We start from the raw sequence: 27300 nt of genomic DNA, 5'->3' as shown, positions 1-27300 counted from the left end.
CTTCTTGCTAAAAATTACACTGCATTGTAATTGAAACACTTAGCATGCTTAATACTAGAACTTCAACTACTATGTGTATGAAAGATTATATGATCCAGGATCTCAGAACTAATCCCATCAAGCTATTTCTGTGTTCCCTTTTCCTGTATATAAAGGAACATAAAGTAACATTGGGAAGAAATAGAGGAATTTTAAAAGGCAATACAACAGAAAGACACAGAAATTTCCACTACCTCCATCTGCTCTATTATTGTTTTTCACAATCCCTTTTCCTTTCTTATTATCTGAGGAGAAGAGATGGCCCAGCAAGAAGAGGAGGAACCCTTAGGGGAGGAGAAAATTCCCAAATATTTATTCTTTTATATTCTTCATTAACTGCACTCACTCCATTTGTGCTGCTCCCCAATGTGTCTTACACAACCTAATGCCTGCAGCTGAGGATTGCCAGGGTGCCAGGCTCCAAACAGATGGGACCACAGTCAGTGCTGAGTTTCTCTTCTGGGCACCATTTGTACTCTGGTTTCTCAGCACCCCATTTCACACTGTCACGAGCCTGGTTTCAAAGACGGAACAGTGTGTTACAGCAGCACAGATCTGCATCTTCTGCTGGGCATCTACATGTAAGGACACCAGGATTTGGTCCCACAGGACAGCTGCTTTCTGTGTAAACAGTGGTGATCCAGCAGAATAAAACAACGGTCCCAGTTCAGATACAGTGATGCAGGGTGTACCTCTGTGAAGGCAGGTATCCACTACAGCAGCCTGCCATAAATAGTATCTCTCCATGAACGGACATGCTGTGTGAGTAGTAGCTCTTACAGCTCTTACCTGCACCAGCCTCGTGCAACCCAGCATTACCACATCTGAACTGGGATTACAGATTTAGCTGCAATACCATGCACAGCAGGCGTGGATGGCAACCTGGATGCTGACAGCATCAGCAGCTCATTTATCAGTGAATAATGTCTTTATGGCTCGCTTCGTTGGATGACTGGACTCCGCCAAAGGTAGCTGGTGCCTGACAGTCTGAAAGAGAGCATGAGCTGTAGGGCGACGTGATTTTGCCTTCCAGCTTGTGCTTTATGGCGTCCTCTTGCCAGCAGTGCTAAAGGTTATTCAAACCAGTAACATTCCCAGTGTGCCCAGCTTCCCCCATCATTTTCCAGTGTGAACACTACAGTAGTCCCTTCTGAATTTGGACATGTGTCTTCAAGCAAGGCACAGATAAACTCTTAAATAAAAGTGATTGTATGAATGTCCATAGTAACAATGGAAAAGAGAGGGGTAGAGCGGAAAACATGAAACAGGTTGAAAATTACTTCTAGATAACAGATCCTGGAAAAGAAGAAACTACTTGATGGCCTACAATATGTAAGCTGAAGTAATGTGTGAATCCTATTTTTGAGGTGAGCCATACCAGTGGTGTCATCCTGCAAAAAGCTAGAGGTTTCTCAAGAATTTCTGAGCATCCCAAAAAGCTTGGTTCAGGACATGAGTCACTCATAGAGGGAACCCAACATTGCCCTCTCATTACTAAGTATACTAAATTGGGTTTTCCACCTCCAGGAGGAAGTATATTTTTGAATATCATTACTTGAACAAAGACAGCATTAGCAAGTCAAATGATTTTGCATAGCACTTTTTTTTTAAAAGAAGGCCACAAAATGATGCTTTTTATACAATTTAGCATTTGAAAAATTTATTCAAAGTGAATCAAAGCGAATTCTAAAATTCTATTTCAAAATTAATTTCAATTATTCTAAGACTTGTAACTTTTGTTAGCGGAAGAAGGGCTCAGAAATATTCCTTCAGCAATAGACTAATTAGTCCACCATATAATTCTGATCTTTGTTCGCATATTTTAAAGGTGTAAACATCATTGTATGGCAAAACTGTATCTCTAGTCCCCATCTGTTCAGTTAGAACAATAAAGTATATAAAAACTGGCAAACATAACATCCATTACGAGGTCTTAAAATTAACTTTTATAGTGAATAAACATGAGCAATGATAACTCTTGTGAAATAACAGCTTAACTGGGAGACTACTTGTGAAGGAAGATTTGTTTTATTTTTATCGGCACCAAATCTTTAAAAATAATCTAGAATATAGCTTTCTATATTGCTGAACACATTAAAAATTAAGAATTAAACTTGGCTGAAAAACATAAAGGGATATGTATTCCATGTTGAATTCCCAATGTGACCATGATTTAAGGGATTGTGTGGATTTAGAAAAACATTCTGAAAAAGAAATAATTCATTTTTTTTTAATGGGAATTACTTTCCTTCCAGAAATATGCTTCATTTACATGTTATATTTCTTCTTTGTATTTTATCTTTTCAAATTTTTTTAAAATATATTTTATGAAAACAATTATCAATTACAATTTATAACAGCAACTGCTGACTAAAAGCTACTTGGTCTTTAATGACACTAAACTAAATATGTCATAATTATAACTGTAAAACATAACCCTATAAAACTTGAAATTAATATAAAAATCGTAATTGAAATATTGAAGAAAAATAAAAACTTTATTTATTATTTACATTCCTTTTAAAATTTAAGATTAAGAAATGTCAGTCTTTTGATCCTTCTTTCCCTTCCAGAAAAACATTATGTTTTAAAACCATAACCTTCATATGGAGTAGAATTTTAACATACTGACCACCTCCACTGAAGTCCAATAAAAGGCACAGATTTCCACAGTAGACTATTCCTGTGTGTAACAGGAAAAAAAGAGAAAAAGACGACTGAAATGGAAAAAGACAAAGCAGCTATCGTAGAAAAGTAAGAAAAACGGAAGACAAAGGGAAGCAATCAAACCCCCCATGTACTTCTAACACACAATTCTCTTGTAACACCTGGGAATTTCCTACCAGCCTTAGCCATCTAACCGCCCACAAGCTCCTCTCTCCCACCAAACATCTCAGCTTGCTTTCTCCCTAATTACAGGCTGGAATCTGAAAACTGTAGATTAATAACCATATAGATAGGGTTGGAGCTGTAACTGGCTGATGGGAATTAGAGAATATGACCGAAGGATTCACAGGAGCTGTTGTTTTCTCCTACTCTCTCTCCAACTATAACACATCCCAATTTTTCACTCTGAAAGAAGGAGGACAGTGTACACTGTGCAATTCCAAACCCCAAACCCTTCATCTCAAGATGCCGGTGTGGTTGCTACGTAACAGCAATGTAGTTTATCTGCCACATCACTCACATGCCTTGTGAACACATGGAAAGTGGTTAAGGTTATCAAAAACCTTACGCTGCTCATGTGTTAAGATATGTATTAAGACAATATTCTGTTCTCCTCAAGAATGAATTAAAAATGTTCTGAGAAATTTTAGGTAGCATGTTAAAAAAAAAATTAAAAAGCTCATAAAAATGTCTATATACGGACAAATTAAAATGAATGGACAGGTGAAACAATCACCTAAACATACCTCAGGCAGGTACTGCCTGTAGTACTGAGAATAACTAGAAAGGCAAAACAAACCTCCAAACTCAATGGCAAGGTTTAATGGGAAGGTTCAGGATGCTGTCTGAACCTAAAACATATCATCTCAGATGGAAACTTAGCCTAAACAAAGGTAACAGAAAACAGCATAAGGTGTGAGAAGTGCAATGAAGACAGATTCAAAAGGCTAGAAGAAATCTCCATGTGAGATTTTTAAAAGCTCTCAATAACAGTCTAACTTTAGACTAAATAAAACCAGAATTGTATCCACCGGAGGTTAGTAAGTCATGGTTAAATAGCTGGAAATTTCATCAGGTAAAGACTAGGAAGCCAAAGATTAAAAAAAAGAGAGAAAGCAAATGCTAAACATGTCTAAGAAGCAAGAATCTTTCAAAAGAAGGAATGGGTCTTTTGGACCCTAGAGAAAGAAGCAAGCAAGGAACATAAGGGCAGAGCTGAGAAGCCAAATGATTTCACACTGGACTGCATAGTTCAGACCAGACTTATTCCAGGTATGCTCTTTCGAGTTATAAAGATGTGAAAAGATGAAATGTCAGACCCAGCTGACTAACTGAATAGGAGAGTAGCTAGGTCCAAATAGGTTTAAAAAAAAAAAAAAGTGAATGAAATTGCTGAGCTACTACTATCAAAAGTATGCAGTCTTAAAGTAGCCTGTTAGGGGACTGAAAAGTAATACAGGCATTAGCAATAACCCTGGAAAATTACAACACAAGTCCTCTTTACTTTAGCTAAACCAGTTAAAATTACCATCAGATGTAAAACATCTCTTCTGACACAGTCGTACAGTTCCTGCTACAGAATACATGTGGGGATGAACCCTTCTGAAGGTGTATATGTATGTTTGTGTGTGTGCATGCAGTAATAATTTCAAGTCTGTAAGAACTCAGCAGCTCTTTTGCAAACTCCAGCAGTCCTTACCCATTCCAGCTATGGCTGTCTGAACCACAGTTGTTGTCTTGGTGGTGTTGTAATGAGAAAGGTATTGATTTTCCTGTATCTGGGCTGAGAAAATAAGTTTGTCATATAGAGTTGACTATTCATAGAAAACTTTTCATTTGTAAATGTAGCGCACTCTTCTGTGGCATTTTAAATCTTCTACTTCTAAGCTGATTTTTGTGAACTTGTCAGATTGGAACTGCTTTCTGCTCTGTTAGTAAAACCACTCAGTTTTTTAGTTCATTCCCCGCTGCTTCTTAGCGTAACTCTCTTCCTCTTGGAAAGTCTGTATGGTGGTTCCAATTAAATGCCACTACCCTAAATACTTTTCACTCCATCTTGAAACCTGTTTTTTGTTTGGGGTTTTGGTTTTTTTGTCAGCAGAGTAGTTATGAAAACATTCAACAAAAAGTAACAATTTGCTTGATTCTATTTTTTTAAAAAAGAGGAGATAACAATAGCCAAGAAAATCTACCAGACGGTTCTTTTAATAAATACATTAAAGTCTCTTTTATTTTTCTCCAATTTTAGCGACTAACATAACAGAAACTTTCAGACCACCAAACCAGTTTTCACAATCTGCCATAAGTTTGCATTTCACAGAAATAATCCTGACAAGCACTAATAGAGGAACGTTGTTGGTGCAATAATAAAACAGTATAAGGCATATTTACACCATCCTTACATACAGAACACTGTACACACAAAAAAATCACAGATCCAGAACAAAGTAAATTCAATCCCTTAAACGTTTTACGTTTATAGGCTTGGTATCAAACAAATAATTCTCCAAGCAACAGACAACCTCTTGTTCTTGTGTGATTTATTTGTAACATTGTGCTCATGCAAAATAGGTATTTGCTTTATTGCATTAACATTGAAAGAACATTGGGAATTAGTTCTGAAACCAGTTCAATCGAATTTTAAACCCTGTTTCTCTTCATCCATAGCAAGTCTGAGTCATTTTTATTGGTGACATAAAACGAGGCATTAACTGATGATCGAGATTTTTATTCGGTAAGTTCCAAAACGATAATGAAGCTCAACTGACTACGGTTCGAAAACCGTCTTTCTTGACCATGCACTTTTTTCTTTGCTATTATGAGGTGGTTTAGATGAGATGCCTTTTGTATTTTTTAAATGTCTATCTTTTTATATATATTTTTAAAGAAACCATGTACTACCCAACATCCACTGTTCACAGAAAGAAATAAGCAGCAGGAACAGCTCTGGTGGCAGAGTTGGCCAGGAGGAGGACATCAGTAAGTTAGTGGCAACTTAATAAACATCAAATGCCCCAGAGATACGTCATGAAAGTGTTGGTTACTATAACCCATATTTCTGCAAGAGTTCAGACTGCCAGGGACGTTTGCGCTCTGGAAAATAATCTGGAATGTGGATTTTTTTAAAATCTTGGATACATTTTCTCATTTCTTCCTCAACACTCAGCTTCTCACATACCTTCTTTTTGGAAAGATTTGTTTCTCTGGACTTGCTAATGAGAGTTTGAAAGAGTTCACTGTTCCTGCGTTTGTCTGGTGGTGGCATCCACTGCACTGGGGCCTTCTTAGACGGACGATCCAAAGTCAGAGTATTTGGCTGGTGGGCTGTGGATGGCTGAGTGCTGGTGGCATTTTCTTGAGGAGTGCTCGCTTCCGAGTGGCTGTCACAGCTCGAGGTGGACAACTCGTTACAGGAAGTCCCGCTTTCACTGCCCTTGTCCAAGACTTTGTCGTGCTTCCTTTCTTCGTGGTCTTGTTTGGGGGAAACGGTTCGCTGGGGGGGCCCTAGTACAAGTCAGGAGAGAAAAAGTATTAAGCAAGCACTGGTTTACAGAGAAAACTGATCAGACAGCATTTAGAAAAACGTGACTCAGGGTCTCGGGTGGCATAAATTGGTGGCAGCTCCTTGTAGTCAAAAGAGCTATACCAGACTGGTACACAAGTTGAAGGTCTGGTCCTCAAAATTCTCACTCCTAAAAATGTTTACAGCAAGAATAACTACACTGCCTGGCTAAGAATCCAGGTAAGGAAACGTGCAAAATGCTCACAGATTATCTGTACCGGAAATCCCTGCAGGCAGGTTTAAATGAGCTAGCTTGCTATTACACCCCAAGAAGTTTATTATGAGAAATTAGATTTTGTAGCGTTAGGAAAATACTACCATACAATTTGCAAACTCTTTGCCTAAATAAAAATATTCCAAGGGCTTCGATTTTTTTTTTGGAAGCTCTTAACTCACCTTTTCAGAAGAGGCTACTGATACTATGCTTTGCAGAGGTCAACTCTGCAGAAGCCCTGGACAAAAAAAGGAGTATTAATCCTAGAACAACAGAGAGCTCACTCACTACAGACAGAGTCTTTAGGCTTTTTTTCCTTTTTTTTTATCCTGTGGTGATTTCGCTGAACTGCTTAGTGTCAGTTATTGTCCCAGACTTGCCTCCGTGCCAGCTCAGAATTCAGCTGTACACCTCTTACAGCACAATCTGGCAGGGAAAAGGAGGTTATGAAGTTATCGGGAAAGAGGCACTCTGCAATGGCAGGGAGAGCGGCCTGATGGCCTATCAGCAGGCACTGCTCAGCACTTCACACGCCTAAAAATCAGATCTAGGCTGTTATTCTCTCCAGATATCACTTTTGCTTTGAAGTCTTAAGCAGAATATGAATGCGAAAATTAAGTGGTAGCCACTAAATCTGTGCAAGCATTTTAATTTCTGAAGCCTTATTTCAAAACTCCAGCTGTGAAGTGAAATGATGCTATGCTGACATCATATAAACATCATGATCTTAATTTAGACACTATCTAAAGCTCACAGAAATATCTACAGAGTTCAAGAGGCATTGGATCAGACCAAAGAGAAAAATTTCAAAGATGTTGAAACATCTAAATGAAAATGTAGACTGGGGCTTCAGTGGCAGTTGTGTGTCTGCTACAAACCCTGAAAGTGTCCAAATAGTTTAGGTATCCAAATATCTTACAAAAACTAGATTATCCTTACAGTTTACCCAAACACCACCAGCACCAGTTAACTGCCTTTGTCAGTACCAAAACTCAGGGTATGACAGCTCAACCTTGAGTTACTGGGACAGAGCTGCAAGAAGATTTTTGAGTCACCTAGCATTCTGTTTTTCAGTATTACAAATTAGAAATATAATTACAATTACAAAGAATGCAGGAGCAATATGAACACTCTAGTGTCTTTCTGACTGCAGTTCTATGATTCAAAGGAATCTAAGAAGATTGCAGTATTTTATATGAGACACAGGGGAAAACAAAACAAAGCAAAACACAGAAGCAAATAAATAGTAATCTAACAACAACAGCATTCAACAACCTGCTTTTCTTTTGTTTTAGCCAGCATCCCAGGATGCTATGTCACATTTCTGTAGTCTGTCTAGAGAAACCCATGAATAACCAAGATCCAAAGAGGAGAGACAACAATCCATCAGGGCTTGTACTTACATTATTCAGAGTGAAAAACACAAATGATTTTCTACTTCATTATATTCAACCGAAATATTTAGCACATGGCTGCAGTGATTTTCCTCCTCTTTCTCTTCCAGAAATAAGTTCACCTTCTTAAATAGATTTACATGCCTTCCTTCTATTGTTGTATCTGGCATTTCATTTCATACCTCAAACCATTATATGAATATGCTAAATCGAGAATCAGCTGGCGTTATGGAATTACTCTGATTTTGCAGCATGTGATTATAAAACTGAGTAGTTAATCAGATAGTGATTTCAGTATTGTTACTCTGATTTTCAATAACATGATTAACATCAATATCTAATCTAGTTTAAAATCTTAGCTCCTTCAAATCTAACAACACAGTCTATGACTAAGAAACTACAGTTTTCTGTTAGCAACACCCTGTAGTCTTCAACTCTGTCTTTCCTGCCCATTTTTTTTTTTTTTGGCTGTAACTTCATAAATCAAGATATTATTTCTAGCTGGTCTATTTTTATACTTACTTCCTTATTGGTACTCCTTGCTTCTCAAGGGCTCAAACTGGCAACATACTAAGGATCTATTACATAAAAGCACTGAAATACACCTTCAAGAATATAACAAATTCCATTTCCTGCTACAAGATTATTCAGGAGCCTGACAATAGGCAGGTATTTAAATGCTTTTTTGGATCACAGCCCTGAGGTTCAGTTCCTTACAGCACTGAGCCCTGTATGCTTCACTGAATTGCCTAAATTCACAATGACTTCAAACACAGGTTTCTCCCACACCTCTCCTTTTAAAAATTAACAAATCCTCCCTCACAAAGAATTCTTTATATGCTCCTGCACTTCTTTCTCAGTAGTGTGTTATTAACAGAAGCAACAGTTCTGCTAGAGGGGAGGTTTTTCTCACAATATTTTCCACCTGCTGGAACCCAAAAAGAATTTATAAATACATATGAAAGAATCCTCAAAAGTGATTTGTTTAATTTTCAACATTAGGGATTATCAGATAAATTTAGCTACATCTCTAATTCGGAAAACATCTCCTTATTGCCCTGTATGCTGGCACACTCATTTGTGGCTGGGATTGTGTGATGGGATGCTGTTTCCACATTCTCAGCCCTACCAGAATAACACCAAAGACCTTAAAATAGCTCAGTCTGCCTCAAACTACTTACTTTCCAGGAGTGCAGAATAGATCTTAAAAACTCAGAGAAAGTGTATTTGCTCCACCATGCACATAGAATCATTTAGGTTGGGAAAGACCTTTAAGATCATCAAGTCTAACCGTTAACCTAACACTGCCAAGTCACACGTAACACTAAAAAACTCAACCTGTCCCTCCTGCTCCTGCCCTTTGTAGGATCTCCCACCTGCTGCTGGTTCCCCAACTTAGAGAAGCTGGAAGTGAGTCACTGCATCTTGGTCCTCTCCAACTCATTCTTCTCTACCCAGCTATGTCCAGTTGCCCTGTCTACTGCCCAGTTCTCTGAACACCTCCCAGGTAACAGTTCTCCTCCAGGCAGTTCAAGTAGACACTAAACTTCCCACTTCTTTTTCCTTTACTGCTCTTAAATGGCTCTGCCTCTCTTAGAAAATGAGCTTGCCCTTTACCGGGGCTTACTCACCACCTCTGTTACAGTGGCTACTAGACTCCCAAGTCTAGTACACTTGAGAGAGTACCTCAAACACATTTCTCTAATCAGGAAGGCACATTACATTTACTTTGACTGTATTTATTCCTCATCTATGTTGCTCTGCACACATTTTAGCCAACATTTCCTGGCAGAACTAACTGATAGAAGAATCGCTTTCAAGCAATTGCTACAAAATATTCATGGAAAATGAACTAGAAACTTATAAACCTAATTCTCTGCAGTGAAAATCTGCTTCTAGCAGTTATAAAATCAAAACAGAAACCAGAAGAAGTCCTCTCTGAATTTCCTGTCAAACAGTAACTGAGGAACAGAGCTCCAGTCAGGAACAGAACATGACAAATACAACAGCAAACCATCCACTGGCCAATAACTATTTGTTGAAAATTGTAACCACATACTTCTGGAAGTCAAATAAACCTTAGATAGGTCTAAATTGCTTGTGGATATGCATAAAGTGCAGTCAGAATAGCTATTTGATGATTTATTTAGCTCTGTCTCCTGCAACAGAGAAAAATACCACACTGGAAACTTTAAAAGCATAAAAAGCATAAAATAATTATATTCTGCTTATCTGTATTTCAGTTTTTGTGTACACTTATTTTCTTAAATACTAATACAACAGGCTTAAAATAGAGGAAATCATATTCAAATCCAGTTCACCTGACTGCTCCATAAACTGGCTTCACCAGGGGTAGAGTCCTGCCTGACCAACCTAGTGGCATTCTAGGATGGTCTACTACCTCTGTAGACAAGGGAGAAGCTACGGGTGTCATCTATCTGGATTTCTGTAAGGGATTTGACACAGTCCCCCACAACATCCTTCTCTCTCAATTGGAGAGAGATGGATTTGATAGATGGACTGTTCTGTGGATGAGGAATTGGTTGGATAGTCACATCCAGAGGGTAATGGTCAAGAGCACAATGTCCAGATGGAGATTGGTGACAAGTGGTGTCCCTCAGGAGTCAGTACTGGGAACAGTACTGTTCAATATCTTCATCAATGACATGGACAGTGGGATTGAGTGTACCCTCAGAAAGTTTGCAGATGACACCAAGCTGAGTGGTGCAGTTGACGTGTCTGAGGGATGGGATGCCATCCAGAGGGGCCTGGACAAGCTCAAGAAGTGGGCCCACGTGAACCTCATGCACAAGGCCAAGTGCAAGATCCTGCACATGGGTTGGGGCAACCCCTGGTATCAGTACAGGCTGGGGGATGAAGGGATTGAGAGCAGCCCTGCAGAGAAGGACTTGGGTGTACTGGCAGATGAAAAACTGGGCATGAGCTGGCAATGTGTGCTCTCAGCCCAGAAAGTCAACTGTATCATCGGCTGCATCAAGAGAAGCGTGGCCAGCAGTTTGAGGGAGGTGATTCTGCCCCTCTGCTCTGCTCTGGTGAGACCCCACCTGGAGTACTGCATCCAGCTCTGGGGTCCTCACTACAGGAAAGACAAGGACCTATTAGAGTGGGTCCAGAGGAGGGCCACAAAAATGATCACACCTCTCCTATGAGGACAGGCTGAGAGAGTTGGGGTTGTTCAGCCTGGAGAAGAGAAGGCTCCAGGGAGATGTTATTGCAGCCTTTCAGCACTTAAAGAGGGCTTATAAGAAAGATGGGGACGGACTTTTTAGTAGGGTCTGCTGTGATAGGACAAGGGGTAATGGTTTTAAACTAAAAGAGGGTAGATTTAGACTAGATATAAGGAAGACATTTTTTACAATGAGGGTGGTGAAACACTGGAACAGGCTGCCCAGAGAGGTGGTAGATGCCCCATCCCTGGAAACATTCAAGGTCAGGTTGGCTGGGGCTCTGAGCAACCTGATCTAGTTGAAGATGTCCCTGCTCATTGCAGGGGGGTTTGGACTAGATGACCTTCAAAGGTCCCTTCCAACCCAAACTACTCAATGATTCTATGATTCTCCTCTCTCTCTTTGTAGGTCAAATGCCCAGTTCATTGTATGTGCAGTGGTAGATGCATGCATTAACTTCTTCCTCACGCAGCTACTTTATTCCTACAGTGTCTCAAAGATCATTTGTTTGTTTGTAAATCAGTTTATTTTTACTGTGGAATGTAAAAGAAGTTGTGAACATATGCATAGATTGCTGTGGTTAGCTATTTTAATAAGTACTGTATTGACATGAAGAACGGAAAACCTTAGCTCTGCAGTACAACAGTTATAGCTGGATGTAAGACATGTAGACGAGTTGATACTGATATAAAAATGGTCATTTGGAAACAATACATAACCAACACTTTAAATGTGTTCAGTATGAGTACCTCAATCAAGAAGAATGGAATCTGTTAAAGAGATGCTATCTTTTACTGTTCCAGAAAATTTACATGAAAAAAATGAAATTATCTGAGTTTTATCAATCCCCTTGCCAGTGCTACAAAATTAAGCCTGTTTGTTGATTTAAATAAAAAACTAATCCAATTTTAAAAAAAACCTAAACCAACAAACCCAAAGTCTTGAGTTTTTCTATGATGTAATTCTAATGAAAATAAAGTTCTGGGGGATATTTTATCTTCATAATTTTCTGTTTCTTCAATAGTACTTTTTTTAAAAAAAACCCCAGTTCTACTAGATATAGTATATTGAATTAATCAAATAATCCAATTAAGGGTTCCTTTGAACTAGTATAGCTATAAATGGAACTAACTCCTGCATAAGCAAAATATTTTTAACCAATACTTTATATTTATTGAGAATGTATCTTAAAAACATTGCAGCAAAAATTGTTAATAAAATTAGGATGTAAAAAAACCTGATGCAGTAAAAAAATTCTATGTTTTTAACTGATTTCATAAAAAATGAAAACAGGAGGGCAACAAGTTTTTAAACTGACTAATTATATTGGGTGGCTCAGAAAGACAATAGCAAAGAGAACAAAAGTTATTTTTATTTGTATCTGTAGAAGAAATTATATCTAATCCAACAATACTATTCGCAGTTGATTCATTATTTTTGCACACTTGAGAACATTGGCAGTATGTGATTTGCACATGATTTTGCATGAAATGCAATTTTTTTTCACATTGTTTTGCATAGGGAAAAGTCCTTATTTTTATAGGCTACACAGGACCTTCAGTCTGGTACACAGCTATGTTAAACCCCTGAATGAACTTTCCCTCTGCCTACTATCTCAAAATTACATTATATTCAGAGTGAATATAAGATTAATCTTATTGTGTTTTATGATTTAATTTTAAGAAACTAAGTAAAATTAACTGCAATTAATATACAATCATAGAAAAAATACTCATCAAATCTCACATTATGATGGACTTACCATCTTGCATATCTAGGGTTTTTTATTACCTTTCACCAACATTCAAAGTATTACACTAAACTGAATGCTTAGAGAGAAATCACCTGTGAAATCTGATGACAGGTTATGGCTACTGTGGGAACATTTTCATTACCAGACTTTTGAGTACTTAATATCACACTTCAATGGTAAATGATTATCTTTTATGTCTAATTTCACTTTGATTTTATTTTTAAAAAAGATTATTTTTAAGAGCTATAAAAGGATAGCTCTAAACCCCTGACATTTTCTGTGGCATATTAATGATATTTCCAGTTTTAGAAGAAAATCCTGTTCTGAGAGCCCAGCTCAACACAGCAATTCACTCCCTGAGACCAGCAAGGGATTCAGCTTGCCTCTTACCACTAGAGCTGTAGGTTAAAACTAGCTTTATGGCAGGCAAATTTACAAGGGACTTCCTGACCACTGCACTCTGTTCTCTTTAATGCACTACAAAATCAAGCTAAATCGAATGCTTGGATTTAGCAGTGGGACTTTATGTGCTTTTTTTTTTAACTCCATACAGTTTGTCAAGGAAAATTTTCTACTTATTTTAGGTATTGCAATTTACATCTAACTTAGTCCTGTTTGGGGGTGGGAGGAGGGAAGGCCATGCCCCACTTAATTTCTATTTTAAGGCTAATATGCAGGCCTATACAGGAATTAAGTGGCACACAGTCCTTAGCTGTTCCTCTGCCTTTGGATGAATTTTATCCATCATGAACATCCCAAGCAAACAATACTAATAACTACATATATATATAGTGAGACATATCTAAGTGCTCTTGACAAGCTCTGCTCTTGACAGCTTGCACTTATGGGAAAAATTGAAGAGTTCAGTGTAGAGATTTCAGTGGAACGAAACTTTGTGTGGGAGTTGTTATGCTGTGTGGTTTCAAACTGCTTCAAGTAAAAAAAAAAATATATATTCAGTTTCCAATTTGGGTCTCATCTGGTAAAAATTTCAAACCACTTTTGGATTAAAGACCTGATCCAAAGAATGCTTAGTATATAACAGTGAAGTATTTTTCAGAAAGGAGGATTGAAATTCAGCATAACCTATTTTCTTCCTCCTTTCAGATGGGTGACGAATTGCTATGGATAGCCAAATGCTCACACTTTCATGTTCTTTGACCCAGCTGAGGCTTGGCTTTAGTCAATGCAAAGTAGAATAGCTTCAGTAAAATGAAGAGAATGTTCCTTTCGCCTTTGATTACTTCAGGGTACCATACTCATTTGGAAGAAGTGAGTTAACTTCCCTCAGGCACAAGAGAGAATTAGTTTCTGGGAGGCTTTGATTTATTAATGTGCTAAGCCCTGAACTCTTGGGTAAAAGGCCAGCACTGTTGACATATCAACTTCAGTACTTTGAGCAGAACCTGAATTTTATGTGATTTAAGAAAGCCAAGCAAGTTGGCTTGCAGATGAGACTGCCACAGAGAGGTCTTGCAAATCTCAGCAGGGCTTTCCTGACATGAAGAATAGCACTTAGGTTACTCACATTTTATCAAAACAGTTTTGTAAATATGCCCTATGTTCTGGCAAAGCTTCAAATTCGTATCTACAGGGCATGTAAATTGCTTTGGCTTCACTAACAAGCTGATTCTGAGCTGTGAGTCTGGGTCCAAAACTGCATTAATTTAAAAAAAGTTTTAGACTTAAATGTTGACCCCATTCAAGTCAAAGACAACACACTCTGTGACCTTAAGTTACAAAAAATTAATTCAAAAATAAAGCCTGTTCATTCTAGTGTGAATCCAAAAAAAAGATCTTAGAAGGAAAGCAATTTAATGGTGAAAGCAGAAAGGGTGAAAAAATACTGTCTCTTCTTACAGAAAAAAAAAAGGGGGGGAGTTAGAAAGATTTCTATAACTTTTCAGTACTTTACTCAGAAAGCATATTTTTATTGGCATCCCTGGAAAATTCATCTTCGGGTAAAACCAAGCAAAATTATTGCAGATAATACTTTAGCCCCCAAATATTTGAGCAAGAACATGTGAAAACACTATGTTCTAAAGAAAACCTCACTGTAGATTTAATTATCATCTTTGCTAGAATATGGAACTTATAATAATAGGATGTTCAATGAGTCATTGTAGACAAACTAAAGAAACGAAGAGAAATTTAAAAAAAAAATCATGGTGATTATGAGAGATGAAGGCAAAATACTCCTTGATTATTCTGAAACATTTTACTACATTCAGAATTTAATAGGAAATGCAAATTTTCCCATAATACTTCCTGTCCTCTACTGCCAAGCCCATGAGGCATCTCATATGCTTTGATTCCAACACAAAATTTCAATGTAGGATGTGTACACTGAAGTCTTCTTGGTAATGTTTAGGAGCATTAAGATTTTTAGGAGTGTTTATTTGCTGTTTCATGGATATTTCAATAGGAAGAATATGTCTGTGATTGCACTCTTGATGAAGCCTTTTATTTAAATCTCCTTACCTGCCATGGAAAGATAAAAAGACACTGTGTAGAGATTGCGGCTGTATTGGGCATAGCTCCCACAGGGGAAATTACCCTTTAATAGTGTTAAGCTCGATGGTGTGTGAATGGTTATGTGGTACTTGAAGTGAATGAACCAATTCATCTTTCAGATTAGGACCACATGCCTGTAAGTGATAAGTGCTTTGTCTCAAAAGAAAAAAAGAGAACACAACAACATAAAAATATTTTTCTGTCACATTTACTACCACCTGATATTAAACTAACTTCTAGAAAGGGTACAGTAGAATAAGTTAAATAAATCAATGAAGAAAATTTCTTTGCTTATTTCCAATCAAGCTGTATTCTAAATATTAACATTATTCACAACAACAACAAAAAAGACTAATTAATATACAGGGAGGGAACTATTTTTCTTACTTGGAATGACAGAAGATAAACAATAAATAGTCCTGAGTCAAACTTGAATTCATTAGATATTTCACCCTAATCTTGTTTTGAACAAATAACAAAACCACATTCCTTTCATTTGTTACTTTTCCAACTGGGTTTCATGGTAGGCAAAACAGTACTTAAATATGAGAGAGCCAGTGAAATTCTGACATAGACAATGTGTTGCATTCCAGTAAAACCAATGAAGAGTCCACAGCATTTTATTAAATATATTAATCTGAAAATTCTGAAGTCATTCTGAGAAGTGTCTTTTCTTGGCAGATAAACTAAAGATAACAGGAAAGATCAGTAATTTTCATATCCAACTACAAACAGAGTCAAATATTGAAGATGATATTTTTATTTTGTGGAGTTAGAGATGGCTACTGCATTAATGCACTGCTGGAGATACAAGAAGAAGATGAAATGTTTGGAATAGATAAGATACAAGCTGAATCAACATCAAAAGACTGAAAGTCAGGAAACTACCAATATTGTCAATATCTACCCACTGTGTATGATGCATGACAGATTTTATCCATTTCAGGACTATATCACTAGGTCAATACTTTGCAGCCAAAGATGTCAACCCTCCTGATTACCCTTGAAGAGACCATTGTTTAGCAAAAAGATTGCAAGGTCTTCTGCAAAATCCCAGAAGTAAAATTTCAAAATTCTATCCCAGCTGAAAGAATATATTGTAAAGTTATCTGACAAGTTCCTAGCAGACAACACAAACTTCCAGATTCAACCAGATGCTTCACATTTTGTAAGTAAGTTATTTGGAGAAATGGGACTCACTGAAGCAGTACAGAATTTTCTTCCTGAAGCAATATCTGGACACATCATCACATTTTTTCAGTGGTGGTCATATGCTATATTAATTTCCACTAACAGCAGAGCAATAGCAATAAAATACAAATATTATACTAGTAGCAGTAAGACTGAGCTTGATCTTCAGATTGGAGGGTTTTGGTTATTTTAGAGTGAAAGCAATTTGACACAAATGTATTTTACATGTTGAATGGTTGATTTGTTCTCTCTCCACTCATAGAGATACTTTTCCCTTGCCCAAAATCTGAGAATGTAAGTACTTAAAATAATTTTGATGCTTGAAAGAAATCTCAGAAATGAATGCATTAGTATACATGACAAAAGAGAACAACTTTTATAAAAAGCATGCCTCTTCCATAAATTCATTTGCTACACTGAATAGTCGCGATTGCTTGTATTTCAGTAACATCTCGGCAGCATGTGGTAAAGGTGCTTGTCATTCATTTCCAAACTGTAAACTAGGTTCATGCTTAGCTCTGTGTGCTAATACCATTTGCCTTTTTTTGACTGGTCTTTTTTCAGTGGCTATCAGTTAAGAGCTAAAATCTTTTGTTCTGTCCATGAAAAATGCTTATAAGTTGCTTATTAGATGCAATATTTTCCCTTAGAGAAATAGTTAACTGATATTAAACTCCACCAAATTATCTTCATATTATAAATTTGGTGTCTGAAAATTAATAAGACTTATCTAGAGTGATATTCTCAATTTACCACAAAAAGGAGTCAGGGGAATGATCAAAAGCAGGACATTTGATCATGTTGCTTTTATAAACTCCCTCAAGACCTCAGTGCTTCTTTCACCTCACTGGCGCTGGCAGAAAGTTTACTTTGTTAATGCGGATCACTGGAATAGAATTCCTTGACACAGACCCTAGTCTTCCAGCTGCTACTCTAGCCCTTGTAGGTAAAAGTGAAGGTACTTTCTTATTCTTTCACCACCAGGATACTGGACAGTACTAGAGAATCTTGGTGTCAAAGATGTAAATGTCTTTAAATTGTTCTTTCTTAACCATTTTCTTGAAATCACCTCTAACACAGGCTTAAGTTACAAGAGGGAAAAAAAATAAATTAAAAGCCAACAACACATTTGCAAAAGCTCTATAAGGGCAGAACTGACAAAAAAAGAAGATAATCACTCCATCTTTGCATTGCAGAAACACATCCCAGATGCATCTCCCTCCCAGGATTCATAGGACAAACTATAAATGACTGCTTAACCTGTGGGTTTAGAGGCTCAGTTCTATTTCCTATTCAGTGTCCTCAGACCACATTCAGAGAAAAGAGCTGTTGGGCTGGGGAAGGATACTGTTTATCCCTGATATAGCCCCCTGATCCTTGGGGGTCCCTCTGAGGTTGCTAGATATTATCATTCCCCTTTCTCGCTTCCTTCCCCTTTCTCGCTTCCTTCCCCTTTCTTCTAAGGACATATTTATTTGTAAGTCCATCAGGAATTTCAGTCTGTTGTCAACCATATTGCTGGCTGCTGCCTTCTGCTTTGTAAATATTAATATTGGTTGGACATCTGCTCAAGTGCAAAATAGTCTTTTAGCCACCGGGTCTGTGTTTGGCAAGGCCCTAATCAGAGTTTTAGGCAACGGGAAGCTGAATCTCTTTCCACCCAGATAAGCAATGCTGTTCTTTGAACCACTCACATTTCGTTTTTCCTGAATTAGTTGTAACTTCTCAGCTGTCAGATGTGGCTCCCTATGTGGCCACATAAATGCTTGTGCCAGAACAAAAGGCATCAGAGGGATGGGAAAGAATATTCAAGCAAAGGCACTGCACTTCTCACTGATGGCTTATGACAATTTGAAACATACATGAAGCAATTACTTGCCCTCTTGTGACACACACATACATTAAATATATTGACTTAGTAATGTCCTCATCAAATTTAGTTTACTTTCAATAAAAGTATACATGGAATGTAAAAAATGCCATCTCAAATAAGGTCTACCAGTCAGAAACATATTTCAGTGGGACCAAGATCACTGCTTCTGTCTTAGAATTTCCAACATAAGTTAAAGCAGAGGGACAGTGATTAACACAGCAATTTCAGGAATCTTTGTTTTGATACTTTCTTTTAAGAAAAGTTCATTTGCAACTCATTGGTAAGAACTCTTCTCTTTGGGGCCTGTCAGTGACTGTCTTGGTTACTTTGTTCTAACAGTATGGGCAACAGGAAAAAAACCCAAACAATAAAAAAGAGACAGAATCAACCATCACCGTTGTGGCTTGCTTCTCCATTCAATTTCAGATACTAAACCAAAATTTTTCCTTGATAGTTTTTATTTCTGTTTGTCTAGTATCATTTCGCATTACTTTGCTTCGTCAATTACTTTGTCAATCCCTTTAGATAAAATGTGTAATCTTCATTTCTTCTTTCCAGCTCTTTTGGTTTTACAGGTTTCTTTCTGACTGGCATGCAAAATAAATTAATATTAATGTGAATTTACAGAACGTGTATAAAACATGCTAGCAGAAAGTTGTCAAAAAACCATGCACTGGCTTTGGCATTAGAAGAAGTCTCACATTAAAGAAATATTTCAGATACCAGCAATCTTGGCAGGCTTACATGATACTTATGATAGCACTTTAGGCAATAAGCAAGTGCAAAACAATTGGAAATGCACACTTGGATCAAGTCTGCATTTTACTTTTGATTACTGAGAACTAGCAGTGAATTATATGAACTGGGTAAGAGTCCACAGTGAATTATTCTAACAGTTCAAGCACTAAGAGGGAAGCAATTCAGAATATACTCAGATTATATTTGTATAGTTTTATGCCTTTCCTCGCTGGTCCCAGGGATAATAGAAATGTCTCAAACTGCAAGAATTCTGTGAAAAGACTAGAAAGCTTTGCTGAAAGCTTTCCCTAAGTAACAGTGATGGTCATCAATGAGGTCTTTCTCACTTCTGTGTACATAGCAAGAAGTACATTTCAGACTAACATAACTCTAGCAGTGCCATTCATCTGTTTTATCATTAAGGTGTGGTACATGAAAACCAAAGTAAAACAATATGAAATTAATGGGGCATTGCATCCTAGACTATGTAAACACATACCGATAATAAGGCACTATCTTTAGATCCAAATTCCTAGATCAGCCTTATGGAACATACAAAGCATTTGCTCTGAGTAAATAGCTTCAGAAAATATGAAAACGTACGCAGAAAACCAATCTTATTTATATGGTATATATTTAAGTAAAATAAAAATTATTGAATATGTAAAGGATAATGAATTCACTCTGTACACAACATCTTGTCCTCTGCAAAAAGCAAAATAGTTTGCAAATCATTTGCATGTAAAAATATTATATATCCATACAAACAAAATATTATGACTATACGACATTGTCCTAGGAAGACAATTAACTCTATCCCAGCTGAGACCAGGACAGACATAGACCCACAAAGAGATAAAAAAACCCTGAAGGTTGAATTCATTAAATGAATTCTTCTTGGGAAACAGTGCAACCACATAGATTACAGCTACAGTATAGTAAAGACAAGGTGAAGTTCTTAACAGAAATCCTGAGTATCTGCAGAACAAACTACATTTTTCACAAGACAGAACCAACAGCATTTAAGGAACAGGACTACACTGGTCACACTTAGAAAGTCAAAACATACAGGGATGTCTAACACAAATATTTGAAATATTGCAAAATTTCTTCAGACGCTTCTTCAAGATATTACTTGCAGATAAAAGTGATGTTATGTATCTTGAAATAACCTAAATGTTTCCTCATTACTTAATCCTATAAAAGTAATAAAAAGGAGTCTAAAAAGGATTTACTGCTACTACTGAGGTGGTTGTTGTTATTAATATTCATTTTATTTCCCTTGCAGACTATATGTTCTAGTAATAGGCTACATTGTGCATAATGTAGTTGGGCTGCATGATCATGAATTAATAGATGACCTTTGCCCTGAACAGGTTAAAGTCTAAGAACAAGACAAGAAACAACAGATGGGAAGAGACAGACAGATGGGAAAATACCAAAAAATGCAGTATTGGTCAGCACGATAGGCTGGTTGTCTCAGACCTCCAGCTGTCTAATCTTTTGTCAAAATTTATACGAGCAGCACAAAACCAGAGAGTTTTAAGGAGGGTTTTGAAGGATAATAACACAATAGCTTTGCAGATGTTAGGGGCATCTTCTCCCTCAAGTAAGAAGCAGCATCAGAGGTGACATGAATGTGAGCAATAGAGAAAGTCACCATGGTCTGGTTGGGGCTAAGAGTTACCAATACAACAGCAAACGATATGGGCTAGGTGAGGATACGCAACTGAAGGCCTTTAGTGTGAGGACAAGCAACCCACATCTGAAATAAAAATGAGAGATTTAATGCAGGGACTGAGAAACAAGGGTCAAAGCAATAAACTACAAAAATGAGGTTTTTTAACACCACAAAGCAGATGCTCTGGGAGCAGATAAAGTAGTATTTTCCACAGCTAGGTACTTAAGGTCTGGATGGAAGGGGTGGAAAACAAAGACCCTTCTTAGAAATAAATATAATTTAATTCTTCCTATTTCTAAGTAAGCCCATTTAAGGCTTAAAATCCACATCATTGCTTTTATTATAAACAAAAGGGCCCAGAAGCAACTTCCATCCAAACACAAGACCCTGCTTCTTCAGTGTATCTGAATTTGATTTGGAAATAACTGAAGATATCATTTGCCAGAATACTTTCCTCTGTCCTTCGTTAAGTAGCTACATAGGTCTATGGAGCAGGTCCTGGTTGACTGTTCCATGCTTTCCTCAAGAATTCCTACAACACTTTCTTGCCTCACCCTAGTTCTTCCCAATGAATACCTCCCATCTTCTTGCAGCAGAACTCAAGGGATAAACAGCACCAGACCTGTTTTGAGCAACTTTAGGTTTGTAAAATTGGTCCTACAGAAATGATATACCCTCCTTGATTCAAATTTGCTTATGTGTTCAACATGATGTGTAATTTGTTAGTGGAGACATCTTGCCTGCAATATTTATTTATTCCTTAAATCCCTCATCCCTTACAGAAATATTTTCTGTAAGGTCACTGCTAGTTGCATCCAATAGTTGCATTTACATGTGACATTTCCATCCCTGACCAAACAACAAAGACTCTGATTACTAGCCCAGGTGAAACTAGCATTAGAAAGAGTAAGAAGATTTCATCCTCCTCTTATTCCAAATGTTTTAGATATTTATCAGGAAACACAATCAATATGCATAACTGAGATCTTTAATCACTTACTACAGTTTGCAATGAATAAATTATGCTCAGCTCAGACTAAAATGTGTTTGTTTAAACTCATTCTTTCTTGAAATATTAACTATATTTGCAAAGTTTTTAAATAATAAAAATGTTAAATAATAAAACATGGACTGATTTTCTACCATCCTGCAAATTGAATACCAAATGAGTACAGAAGGCTATCTAAGAAGGGTGACAGCGTTCTTTAGTGAAAATTTCACTTCTTTCTTACATTATTCTTAGAATTTTTTTTTAATAAAATATACCAAATCTTGAGACATTCACAAAACATGTCTCAGCAGTACTGAAATATAGCTACTATTAGTCAATATCTAATTTAGCCCTAATGGAGGCAAAGAAAACAACAGAAAAAGCCCTACAAGAAAAAGCATGAGAATTACAGAGGAGAAATACACATTTATTTACACATTTCACAATAATCCTACGTTCCAGTAAATTTTCTGAAGAATGTTTCAATTACGAGCTGAGTGGCTTTTGTAGCTTTGCATAGCAACAAAATGAATGAGAGCAGGAAGGAAAAATACATTAAAAATTATCTTGGGAGAGTGAACAGACAGTACTATTGAAAATTTTTACATCAAATTTCAATTGCCAAACAAACCTGTGCAATTTTCATTTTATCATAGTAACCTACCTTAAAACATTACACAGAAAATAATAACCTTATTCTGATTATCACTAACAGTTCTACCTCAGTTTGACCAAAGGCACAGTCAATAATTGTTTTACTAGAGTTTCCTTAAAGCTAAACTAATTTATGTTCTCTCATTTTCTTTTCCCACCTTTGACAGGCTCAACAGACCAGCAGATGGAATAATTACTTTGGAATATTATCACCAAAAAAAAAAAAAAAGTCACTGAGTTAGAAAAGCAGCATTTGATGCTTTTTAGTAAGTGAATCATTTATAATGAATATAATCTTATTTTGTATTAACTGGCATTTTCATTGCATTCATGTAAAAGCTATCATATCTTAGCTGTACAAAACACTAAAATGCACAAAAAGTGAAAATTAAGAAAAAGATAAATGGCAGTTGATATGGAAATACATCTTTCTTCTAATAGCCATAAGGCTTGGGAATATTTACTCTTTCAGAAAACAAGACTCATTTGTTGTCTTACAGATGTCGACATGGGTTTGCAGTAACAGTTGCGGTTCTGCATTTGGAAGTTTCCAACAGCAATCCAAACTGAAACCTGCTTCTGATGACAGCCGAGATGGTGCTTCTTTTCTGTTACCATGAAGGGCTGACAAAAAAGACCAGTATATGTGCATAAGGACTGTCAGGGGCCAATGATGTAACTTTAGTGACTCAGATTTCCAAGTGAAAACTGTACAGTTGTTAATCAGGGAAAGGGCAATGTGCAGCCTTTCTTCTCAATCTTTGTATTCCCTCAAACGGAACCCAGGATCAAAATACGCCTCTCTTGTTACATTCATTGGTCCCAGGCTTCTTATAGTGAATTTTTTTTTCCTACGTACTTGTTTCTCCTACTATTACTATTTTGATTCCCCTATATGCTACCTTCATTTAAGCAAGCTTTACCAATGATAGTACATCTTTCCTATTCAGCTGCACATTGAGCTTTCAAATACAAGAAGGCAGTTACCCTGAACAAATTGTTTCTGTGTCTGAAAATGTAATCTTTTTCTGCTTTTCAATGTCAATATGAAAGCCAGGGTGCTTCTGTCTCGGTGCCTGAGTTTCTCCATCTGTAAAATGTGTCGTCCCTTCTGTAAAATGCTTCAAGATCTACAGCTGAAAATATTATATGACAATTGGATACCAATAATATACTAGAATAAATCCCACTGATTTCTTGCAAAATAAATTCCAAATTTATTTTGGGGTTACAAAATAATGTACAGCTGGGGCAAGAGAAAGTAAAATTAAGATCATAAACTAGGTAATAGGTTTATCTGTAGAAGAGATCCCTCTCGTACATTCTTACTAGTATTTCTGGTCTGCTAAAGCATGGTATGCCACAGTATTACTGTGGCTTGACAAATTTAGGAAAGCAAAGGAAGTAAAAGTCCTTAGTGGAAAAGATGAATGAAAATCCAGTGATTGCAATGTTGGTACTTCTGGCTGGTTCAGGTTGACTTTTGTCTGAATTTCACTCTGCAGTCAAAAGTTTATGAAATTATCCCTTCCTATTTGTTACACTTAAAGAGTGTAAACAAAGGTGGAAAAGAGGAAGAAAAATGTGTTGATATAGAGTCCTACATTATCCACACAAGATATTGTAACTAACTTACACGCTTAAGATCTAGCTTTCGTGTAATCCTTAGTATGCAGGAATGGCAGAGCTTCAGAGCTGCCTGTATTCCAGGCAAGGTCACAGACGGAAGGTGAACACTGGCAGGGACTTTTATTGACAGAACAAAAGCTTTGAGATTCCCTTTGAAAGAGACTGTCTGCATTTAAAACAAAACAAAACAAAACAAAAAAGGAAATGTGCAGAGAGAGCTCCCTTTCCTAACATATCCTTCCATTTCCCCACAGCCAAGATCAGGGGCTTCACAAACTGGGAACGGTGACTGCAATACGGTGATATTTCATTATTCTAGCTGGATGTGTTCTTTACAATTATACTAACACAAAACAAGAAGCACAATCTTGGCTATATGTTCTATTTCTTTAGAGAAAAACTTTAAACTGGATTCTTTAACCCAATCATAAAATGCTTTCCGACACAAATACCACCAACTGTTCCTTGTATAAAGAACAAAATAAAATAAAAAGAAAGACTATTCTTCACAGTAAACTTAATAGCTTCTTTGACTTTACTTTTCAACCTTCTGTCACTGATATTGTTTGTTTATCCTCCTCAACAGATGTTCATAATAAAAAAACAGAAAGCACAGGTATTTGTAATATTTAATCATAGTGAAGGTATTGCATCTTTTAAAATATATAAGGGTCTAGAGCAGAATTGGTTCTTCTCTTGCTCAGGGTGGTTTTTGACTTTTGTATCTTATTTTAAGACATAAGTTTTTCCATTTCTGCAAGTAGGATGATTGTTGTATTTTTATACAATAATGTAAAGAAAGTGGGGAAATCCACATAAGTAAAAAAAAAGAATTCAAAGTTATGAAATTAATTTCCAGTGCTTTTGGAAATCACCTATTTTTCTTCTTAAAATTACTTTTTCTAGAAAAAAAAGAATAATTTAAATCCATGTGTTTAACAGATTTTAGCTTTTGATGAAACACATATTTTTCACTGAAAAAGTATTTCAGCAGATTTTTCTGAACACCACCAGTGCTATAACTATATCCTCCACATCTTACATCACCCTATGTCTGTGACACAACTGAACCAATAGTTCCACAGATCACTTTTGATATTTGTCTGAAGCTATTTCATGTCTTTATATGAAAGAATAAAAGGGAGAAAGGGACAAAGAATAGGAATAATTTTAATAGGTATGGTAAAGTAATTAGACTAAGAGTATCTCTGGATTATGCAGTATCTATGGATAATGCAGGTGCAGTACTAAAAATTTAGATCTAGAAATACATTTTTACTAATGGCAAGACATTATATAATATATCCATATAACACAAAAAATGCCACTTTATTCCTCAGCCAGTGGAGGCAGGCAATTATTTTACAATCATCATCTCCTTTGCTTCCTACTGCTATTGTTGAGCTCAATAACAAGACTTTCAGTTCTGGCACATTCATATGGATACATTTCTCATAGCATGGCTCAGATTCTGAAGGGAGTTACCCCACTGTGACAAGTGAATCCAGCTTCACCTTAGCAGCGCTGATGAAGGTGCTCCCATCTTTCACCATGCTTACAACAGAACACAAGTTAGGTTCAGTGAACTCATCTCTTTTATTCTTATACATTATCCTGAACATGTGCAAGAGAGACACACTCCTATATTCGGCAGTGTTACAGCTGGACATGCAGGTTCACAGCTCCTCTTCTTTTTAGCACCTTCTAAACCCCCTTGGTTTCCCAAAACTCAGAAATCTTTTCACCATCATCATCAAACGGCAGCATTAGGATTTTGTTCTGTATTGGAACCATTGTGTTGCTCTAGCAGTTCATTTTTTATAGTTTGTGTATTTAGATATGTTTTTTAAAACATAGTTGCTAGGAAAGGATTCATCATTTTTAGATGATGAATTATTTTCTGCCTTGTGGAACAACCTCAGTAGGCGGTCCAGGCACACGCATACAGAAACCTAAATGCCTGGAAAGGGGGAAAACTCTGCTAGAGACTGCAAGTGTTTCCAGAGTGAAGTGAGAGCTGAGTCAGGTTTCTTAGGATGACATTTTGGACCTGGCTGTCTGACTTCCAGCATATATACCTAAATCTTCTTTTTTTGATGTGGCTTTCACTTTTCCCCTAAGCTGGAACACAGCTTAGAGATATTTGCTACTCTCCTGTCATGTAAGCAATGAAAAATTTCAAGGTTTCCCCCCCCTCATGTTTCTTTGATAAAGACTTTGCTAAGCACGTTAAGCATTTTGGTTTAACAGAAATACAAACAAAAGCTTATGACTGGGAAGCGAATGAGTGAAAGAGGTTTGGAAATGGTGGTATAGACAGTAGCTGATCAGACGCAAAGCTAACAAGAGTAATATGGGATGAAATCCATCGCAAAGTCCTGCTTTAACTGGGACATAAATATCCACAAGAATGTGCCGTGCTCCTTTCCCGCCCTGCCTCCCACCGCAGATTCCTACCATCACTTGGTGGTGCCTGCCCATCCCTGCTTCGAAGCATCTGCGTAGGAAAACGGGCACCTGCCTCCCGCAAAGAGGTCCACCGCAGCGCTGACCGCGTGGGCAGCAGGGCCGGGTGTCCCGCTCGCCGTGTTCAACAGGGGCTGGGTGTCCGAACACTTGCCCAGCCTGGGTGTCAGGGCAGGGTCACCCAAGGGGAGAGCCCTCCCAGGGGAGAGCTGGGAGCCAACGCTCCCTCAGGAGGAGCATCGGCGCTGACCTTCGAGACGTGCTGCAATCCTGCTTCCCCCTTGTTTCTGCTCAGGGACACAAGCTAGTCAGCCATTTCAGTTATGTCTATTGGTTTTACTTGAGCTTTTCTTCCAAAATAAATGAAACTCTTGCGTGCATCAAGGAACACCCCGAGAATGGGCGCAATTTGTAGGGGAGCAAATATTGCCTGATGTGCAAGATTTCAGACGTAAGAAACAGTGATAGCCACTGAATGGCAGTCCGCAGCATTAAACTAACCCCTTCTGTGAGCAGCATGTCTTTTCAGGATTAACAATTTATGAAGTTAATGCACATCTAAGTATGCAGCTGTCCTTTTCTATTTTTAATAACCAAAAAGAAAATGTCATCAAGTAAAGGGGAAAAAACCTGCTTCTCAGTTGGGACTGTATATAAAAGAGTGGCAGCATTATTCTCTGTGCTGTAAAACGGTACTAACCAGTTTCATCATGGAGCTTAAAAATACTAGATAGACCTAAAAATTT

At 37.2% G+C, this 27300-nt stretch overlaps 1 protein-coding gene across 1 annotated transcript in view; it reads right to left on the bottom strand.

The window, feature by feature from the left end:
- Positions 1 to 4918: 4918 nt before the first annotated feature.
- KCTD8 (potassium channel tetramerization domain containing 8) overlaps positions 4919 to 27300 on the bottom strand; it is a 102963-nt gene continuing 80581 nt past the window's right edge. Inside the window, exon 2 of the mRNA XM_069790891.1 lies at positions 4919 to 6210. Within this exon, the coding sequence (XP_069646992.1) occupies positions 5750 to 6210 (461 nt within the window). The 3' untranslated portion in view covers positions 4919 to 5749. The remainder of the gene's footprint in view (positions 6211 to 27300) is intronic.

The sequence above is a fragment of the Haliaeetus albicilla genome, chromosome 1 (genome assembly GCF_947461875.1).
Source record: "Haliaeetus albicilla chromosome 1, bHalAlb1.1, whole genome shotgun sequence".
NCBI lineage: Eukaryota > Metazoa > Chordata > Aves > Accipitriformes > Accipitridae > Haliaeetus > Haliaeetus albicilla.
The sequence above is the reverse complement of the archived record's forward strand: the minus strand, read 5'-3'. Positions and strand labels throughout refer to the sequence as shown.